Source organism: Formica exsecta, unplaced genomic scaffold, assembly GCF_003651465.1.
Source record: "Formica exsecta isolate Colony F162 unplaced genomic scaffold, ASM365146v1 scaffold72, whole genome shotgun sequence".
NCBI classification, from domain to species: domain Eukaryota; kingdom Metazoa; phylum Arthropoda; class Insecta; order Hymenoptera; family Formicidae; genus Formica; species Formica exsecta.
In genome coordinates, this window is record NW_021853485.1 from 1,138,424 (window position 1) to 1,146,085 (window position 7,662).

At 34.4% G+C, this 7,662-nt stretch overlaps 1 protein-coding gene across 4 annotated transcripts in view; it reads left to right on the forward strand.

Moving 5' to 3' along the window:
- Positions 1-7,662, forward strand: part of LOC115243604 (putative inorganic phosphate cotransporter) — a 55,205-nt gene that overhangs the window by 41,563 nt on the left and 5,980 nt on the right. For 3 of the 4 annotated variants that reach the window (XM_029820736.1, XM_029820735.1, XM_029820733.1), the window contains exons 2-8: positions 3,815-4,011; positions 4,129-4,368; positions 4,843-4,930; positions 5,286-5,512; positions 5,598-5,750; positions 5,841-6,215; positions 6,304-7,531. In XM_029820736.1, the coding sequence (XP_029676596.1) occupies positions 3,815-4,011; positions 4,129-4,368; positions 4,843-4,930; positions 5,286-5,512; positions 5,598-5,750; positions 5,841-6,215; positions 6,304-6,489 (1,466 nt within the window). In that variant the 3' untranslated portion in view covers positions 6,490-7,531. Of the gene's footprint in view, positions 1-3,814; positions 4,012-4,128; positions 4,369-4,842; positions 4,931-5,285; positions 5,513-5,597; positions 5,751-5,810; positions 6,216-6,303; positions 7,532-7,662 lie in introns of those variants that run through there. The other variant, XM_029820737.1, reaches the window with a different exon arrangement.

Consider the following 7,662-nt stretch of genomic DNA (forward strand, 5'->3'; position numbering starts at 1 on the left):
CAGACTTTACTCAATAATAACTCCTTTATTAAGCGTTATAGAAAAAAATGGTACAGGACCTTTCTGTTCAGTTTGCTGTGCTCTACCTGCTCACAAGCGTTGTCAAGGGTGCTTTGGGACACCCTGTATATATATATATATATATATATAACGCAATATATACTTGCACGCGCGCACCTTTTCTAACAATAAGTCGCTCACGCAACTTCTTTCATAAAATTGTTGATTGTAAAACGTGTATGTATGCGAAGGGGCCAACTTTAAGTCGTATATCTTGTTTGTTTAACGAGCACATTTTTGTTTGAGCCAGAAAACATAGAAATATATGAGTAGTTATTTTTACACGAAACTGTTTTTCTAATGTTACATAAAATACTTAAAAATTACATACGGTCTTAAATAGCATTTAAAGTCACCAAGCACAAGTTTACGTAAGAAAAGTGTGTTTCACATCCATCTTAGAAAACTGCGAACTTTTCTCATAATAAATAACATTAAGTGAGTGCGAGATGAACTTTTGATTCGCTTAACAGTCAATCAGTCATCTCAATCAAAGCAAATTGCAACAATCTTTAAATAACAATCGTTAATATCAAATAGTTTGTGCAAATAATAATTGATAGATGGTATCAGAAATATTTATTCTAATTTTAATTTTAATTTTTTTATCTAAATTAAATATAATTTTTTCGCAAGTACGATTTTTAAGACAATGTTGGGCGAGAACAGGCTCAGAAAAAGAAGGGGAGAAGGGAATGTGGTAGATTCGGATAATTTATGCGTGGGCGAAGAGAACTGGTCGATTATAAAACAGTAATGTCGTCCGATGTCAATCGACTTAAGCTGGTTCGGCGAGCGAGTATAAGCGTCGAAATTTATTCCTAGAAATACTTGCGTGAATTAAGGCGAATGAATCCAACACACGACAGGCATTTCGTCAATTCTTCGCCGATCGTTCGCTTTGTATCTTACTTGGTTCTTAGGAGAACACGTTACGGCGCTAATCTCAGAACGTGATAAGAGAAACAAGTCGAGTGTAATCGTAAAGGAATTTCGTAACATCGAACAAGGGGGAACGAGAGAGAGAAAGAAAAGAGGAATCGCGTTTGTTTTATGACGTAGTCTCGAAGTAATTGCTAACTCTTATTAATTGCTAACATAACACATAAAAGTTAACGTAAGACAAGGTACACGTATACACACGGAGTGTAAAATAAGATGATATATGTATATAAGAGCACTTCTATTCGCGAAGCGTTACCGGTTTTCGTGTTTTTCAAAATCTTACAGTAATTATGCTTCGTTCAAAAGAGTCAGTAATTATGCTTCGTTCAAAAGAATCAGTAATTAGGCTTCATTCAAAAAAAAGTTAAAAGAGTCAGCTTTATTTTATAAAATTTTGATCTTTGACGTTTAAATATTATCTATCTTCTATTCAGTTAAACGTATCAGAATGAAAATTTAAAAGGAAATAAAATACACTGAATCGAATTATTTCTAAGAATAAAATAGAGCTTTTTCAAGAAATTAATTTTTTTTATGTAATTAAGGTACACATGATATGCTGTGTAAAAACGTGTAGTTAGCAAAACTTATTTCCCAAAATAAACGATTACGTAATCTGTTATATGCGATAAAATATGACTCACTGCGTTAAATTAGTAATATAAACAATTGTGATGTATTTTTTGTCGGTTTGTTTAAATAAGAACTTTTAATTCTCTTCGTAATTCTTTGCTAACGTTGTTAGCTTTACTGTGACGATAATTCGAGAAATATTTTTCGAGAAGTTTATCGCAGCAGTCTTACAGAATCGATTGCATTTACAAACATTTATTTGAAATTAATTAGATAAAGAGATGAACTTTTCATTCGTATAACGGTCAATCAGCCATTTCAATCGAAGCAAAACGCAACAATCTTTAAATAGCAATCGTCTGGCAATCAAGTAGTTTGTGCAAGCAATAATTGACAGATAGTACCAGAAATATTTATTCTAATTTTAATTCAGATCTTTTTATCTAAATTGATTATTAATTTTTTCTGAAATATACGACAAGAATTATATTTTAGTATAATTATATTTAATATAAAGTAAGAATATTACAACGAATTATGTGTGTGTGTATTTATTACGCGCTTATTATCTTAGGCTTAGGTATCTTGTTACAGTAGATTGATATATTACATTACAGCTTATGCTAAAAAAGAAAGAGGGTTGATAAGGATATCGATAACGCATGACGTAATACGTGTGATTATTAGCATGCACACGTTAAGCGGAAAAAACCAATACGAATCCGAAATAATGCTTTATTAGTTATATATATTAAATTATATCATAGCCGACACGATTTCGAACTAGCGTGGAAAATTACTGTATCGAGACCGTCCCGTGCAGTGACCTTTAATGTTTTCCTTCCACGGAAACTTGCCACGACATTTGTGTGTTCACAAATGGGAATTATATGCACGAGCGCTTCTTGGACGTCTTATTTGCGGCGTTAATTAATGATCAATTATATGTTGATAACGTAATTCATCGATGACAAAGTCAAGCTTTTTACATCGACTTTGATTAAATGCGACGTATAGAGAGTTCGTGGTTTATTGATATACATAGATTGTATTATTAGACTTCTTTTATGTACTTTGCTCTTGTGTACGCATAATCCGCGCACGAGCGCCAATTCTTGGTAATTGTCAACAATGAAAGCAGCAACGACACTTATATATGGCTGTATATACATAACACACCCGATTACGATCTAATGATTCATATTTTTCATTTGATTGTCGCATATTAAGCTCACCTGTTGCGTGCGTGACAAAATTTCCCAGAGTTCGCATGAAACACGCGCGAATTTTGTCGATTCAACACTCTGAAATTCAAGCCGATTTCATGTCTGGAATTCATGCTGTGATTTGACTATGAATAAAGAGAAATGTCATATACGTATGTATATCTTCTGAAAAGGATTTCTTTATTTATTATATAAATTACAAAATGACATCAATCTCTCTTTCAAGATTAAGAATTAATATTTGGCCGTAAGTTTGAATATGTCAAAATGAAAAAATTAGCTCTAAAATTAAAAAAAAAAAAAAAAAAAAAAAAAATTTTTATTCATAGATATGTCCATGTGGCGTAACCCTCACCTCGGCATTGGTCCCGCCATTCGTCCTTCGGTTATTTCCGTGAAAATTTGGCAGAGTATCTGCTAATACGCGATGACAGGACATGTTCCGGCGAATATCTTAAGAGCGCCAATTAACGATGTCATAGTTATATTTTTCATTCGATTTTATCACAATCATATTTAGAAGACACGTGTATTTTAAAATTATTATAAAATTATACATTCAAGATAATATACAAAGCATTTCAAAACGTTATTTGCCCGCAAACATAATGATAGATTCTACAACTTCCGATTCCACGATTAATCCGGGATCGATATTTCTCTCAACTGATTCCAAAAATTAATTTAAATTTAAAAAACAAATTAAATTAAAATTTAATTTAATTTAATTTAATTTTAATTTCTCAGTTTTATTTTGATGCTTGATTACGTACATATTTTAAATAAATATATCCAAAAATTTTAATAGATATGTAATAGCCTGCTATAATTTTAAAAATAATTTCTATAGAAGAAAAATTGACTAAAAAAATTAAAGATACGAATTTTATGCGTTTTTAAGAATGTATAAAGAAGTATTATATGAGATTTATTACGCGGCGTTTCATCTGTCTCATAATTAATATTGCATTTGTGGCACGCAACGACAGTTTATGTTCTCTTTTTTTCAGCTCTGACGGGGAAACGTCATATAGTGACATTTATGATATTCCTTGGTATGGCAAATGCCTACATAATGAGGACCAACATGTCCGTGGCTATCGTCGCGATGGTCAATCATACGTCTATCCAGGACACCGAGAAGGTGGAAGAAGTCGTGAACGAGTGCGGAGATCTCATTACCAACGAAACGGAAGCTGCCAAACGTGTGAGTACATAAAGTTTTACGATTCTTCCTCTATCCGAGGAGATAGCGCGTGTGAGAGTTTAGAGAAAGATAGAATCTCGAGAATACGCTTACATAAATAGTCTTTCGCCCTTACAGAGTGCCGATGGACCCTTTTCGTGGAACAATAAGGAGCAAGGTTATCTCTTGAGCTCGTTTTTCTGGGGCTACGTTATCACGCAGATACCGTTCGGTATACTCGCCAAGCGCTACGGCGCCAAATACTTCCTCGGGATTGGCATGCTGATCAATTCGATTTTCGGACTTCTGGTCCCCGCGTCCGCGTATTGGGGATACTGGTGGCTGATGACCATTCGCTTTATCCAGGGTTTAGGAGAGGTAAGTAATGTTTCGAATCCTTTACTATGTTCTATAGTAACACGATAGTTTGATTGAGACTCAAGAAGAGAGAGCGAAGATGAGAATGTGTGATGTTTCGGGATCGGTTATCTATTATTTGAGTACATATACTTATTGCTATTTGCAAACAGAAGTTTCATTCATTTTCTCGTAAGTATATAATTTTGAATTTATTACATTGGAAAATTTGATAAAAAGAGATATACATTCACATTGCAAGGGTCCTTGTGCCCTTATTTTAGCTCTTCTTCTGTTATGTTGAAAGATTTTTATGATTAATAAAAAAAAAAATTAAGGGAGTCTCTCTGTTTATTTGCAGAGATAGAGATATTAGCGTGTAGTGTTAGTCTTAAGCTTATAAAGGATTACTGGATCCGTTTGAGTGTGAACGTTTTTTGATTGTACGGGTGTATTTCCTTTCCCCCCATAGGAATGGATTAATCCCTATTGCAGGGTCCTATTGTGCCTTGCACGCACGCATTGCTGGCGAAGTGGATACCGCCTAACGAACGGAGCAGGATGGGTGCCTTCGTCTATGCTGGTAAGCTCGTTCAGTGCGATTTATGTAGCGATTTATCGAGCGCGTACCAAGTCGAGAGCTAATCCGCCGCGCGAGTGTCTTCCTCTCTGGAGCAAGTTCGATGCATCGGGTCGCTACTGTGTGCGCGCGCTTCTTGCTGTGACGGAACTTGTGGACCAGATTTTTTCAATTTTTCGAGTTATCTTTTTTATACTTTAACAACTCTTTGTCTTCCATTCTATCTCTCTCACAAGATTTTCTTTCATTGGTAAAAAAAAAAAGAGATAGTCTGGAGACAAAGTAAGTTTCAGACGTCTGATAACCATCACTAATCATATTTTTTTTTTGTATTCCTGTCTTTCCTTCCGACATATAGGTGCACAGTTCGGCACGGTAATTTCCATGCCGTTGAGCGGTCTATTAGCCGACTGGCAATTAGTAGGAGGTTGGCCATCTATTTTCTACGTATTTGGTGCTATCGGTACCATTTGGTGCATCGCGTTCCTCTTATGGGTCTACGAAGATCCTGAGCAACATCCATCTATCTCGGAGGATGAAAAAAAGTACATACTGAGTTCTCTTTGGGGTAGCGCCGGCATATCGGTGAGTTTTTCCTCATTTTTTCATCTTCTTACGATGTAACCGATCGAATGTTGCAACTCAATTTCTTATTTCTTTCTCTCTCTAGTCATCGCCTCCCGTGCCATGGAAGTCCATTGTAACTTCGCTACCATTCTGGGCTATCTTGATGGCGCACATGGGTCAGAATTACGGATATGAGACGCTGATGACCCAACTTCCGACATTCATGAAACAGATTCTCCATTTTAGCATTAAAAACGTAAGTAAATATTATTTGTGAACAAGATATTCAAGAAAAACAATTTTTAATAGTTTTCAAATGGGATTTATAATGTTGTTTGTATTTCAGAATGGTGCCTTTTCTTCACTTCCATATCTTGCCATGTGGCTTTTTTCTATATTTATTTCTCATGTCGCCGATTGGATGATTTCCTCAGGAAAATACTCTCATACACTGACCCGTAAGATCATCAACAGTATCGGCCAATATGCACCGGCCGTGGCGCTGATTGCTGCCTCATACACCGGTTGCAATCCCTCGGCAACCATAGCCATTATCACAGTGGGAGTCGGTCTGAATGGCGCTATTTATTCCGGTTTTAAAGTAAATCATCTCGATATCTCACCGAGATTTGCCGGACTTTTAATGTCCTTTACTAATTGTATTGCCAATCTCGCTGGGCTTCTCGCGCCAATCACTGTTGGACTGATCATCGATGATTCGGTAATTAAAATTATCTTGTTAAAAAAACCGCTAAGTGATTAGAATTGTGATCAAATAATAATATACATATTACTGTTTTATTTTTCAGCCAACGCAAGCGAAATGGAGGATTGTATTCATAATCTGCGCTGTTATTTACATAATATGTGCAACATTCTATGTATTTTGCGCTTCTGGGCAGAGGCAAGTATGGGATAATCCGGATAAAGATGATGACAGGAGCGAGAAAAAGCAGTTGGATGGGGTGCAAGTCATCAGTGAAACTCAACATTGACAAGTAAATATTTTACCGATAAGATAGTGGCGATACGAAAGAAAATCGACACTGTCGACGTGACAATTGTGTCCATCTGGCCGTTTCTGCCTGCGTACATTCATTCCCTCTCTAATATTTAGCAATTCAAAACGAATATATATTAAGATAAAACATTTAAGTTAATTTCAAAATTATTCTTTCTTTCTTTTTTACCATGAAGAGATATAAAATTTTTCGATAGGGATTATCGCAATCATACTGTAGGTTTTCATACTTTTGTACTCGATTGCAAAAGTTATAAACCAATTGTTGTAGTTTTGTAGTATGTATGTTTCATGTAAAGGACGATTTGTATGCGTGTGAGAATGAGAGAGAGATAAATATATATATATATATATATACTCACAGCTGAGCTATTATTATAAGCTTAGTTCATTTATCATTTGTTATATTTTATAATTTATCATTTTTTACATAATTTCGGGTATTATATAGAATTAGAAAAAGGCGCACTCTAAGAATTGGCATACTAGAGGAATGATGGAAGAGATAATTCTCAAAAAAAAGAAAGAAAGTGAAAATTATTGCTTGTAGATAAATGAACTTTCATAAACTTGCCCGCAAAGCGGAATATGTCATGACAAAAGAATCAACGCAGGTACGGACGATTGCAAAAATGGCGTACACGAAATTGTTTCTTTAAGTCAATTTATGCAATTACATACATGGATATTAAGTCAAATTTAATATTGTTTTGGATATGTAAATGAAAGCGAAACGAACATTAAGCTCTTTAAAGTGTGACATCAAATTTGTTTGCAGTATGCTTGGTGATGCTTATGTAACACTACAATAGAACTTATACATTACATATTTTAAAACACAAATTTTGATTTGCATAGTGAGCATTCTATTAATTTATCAGACATCTCTTTGTCAATTTCACGTTTTGAACAAAACTTATCGATCTTAGCCTTCCATTTTGTGATACAGAACGCACACTTTTTATATTATAATATGCATATATTATTATAATATTATTTTATAATAATAATAATATATATATATATATATATATATATATATATATTATTATTATTATTATTAGATGGTGTTAGGAACTCAAAAGTTCATTGCCGCAAATACCAAATCCCGCCAATACTCCTGATCCCGAGCAAGATCCTTCCATTG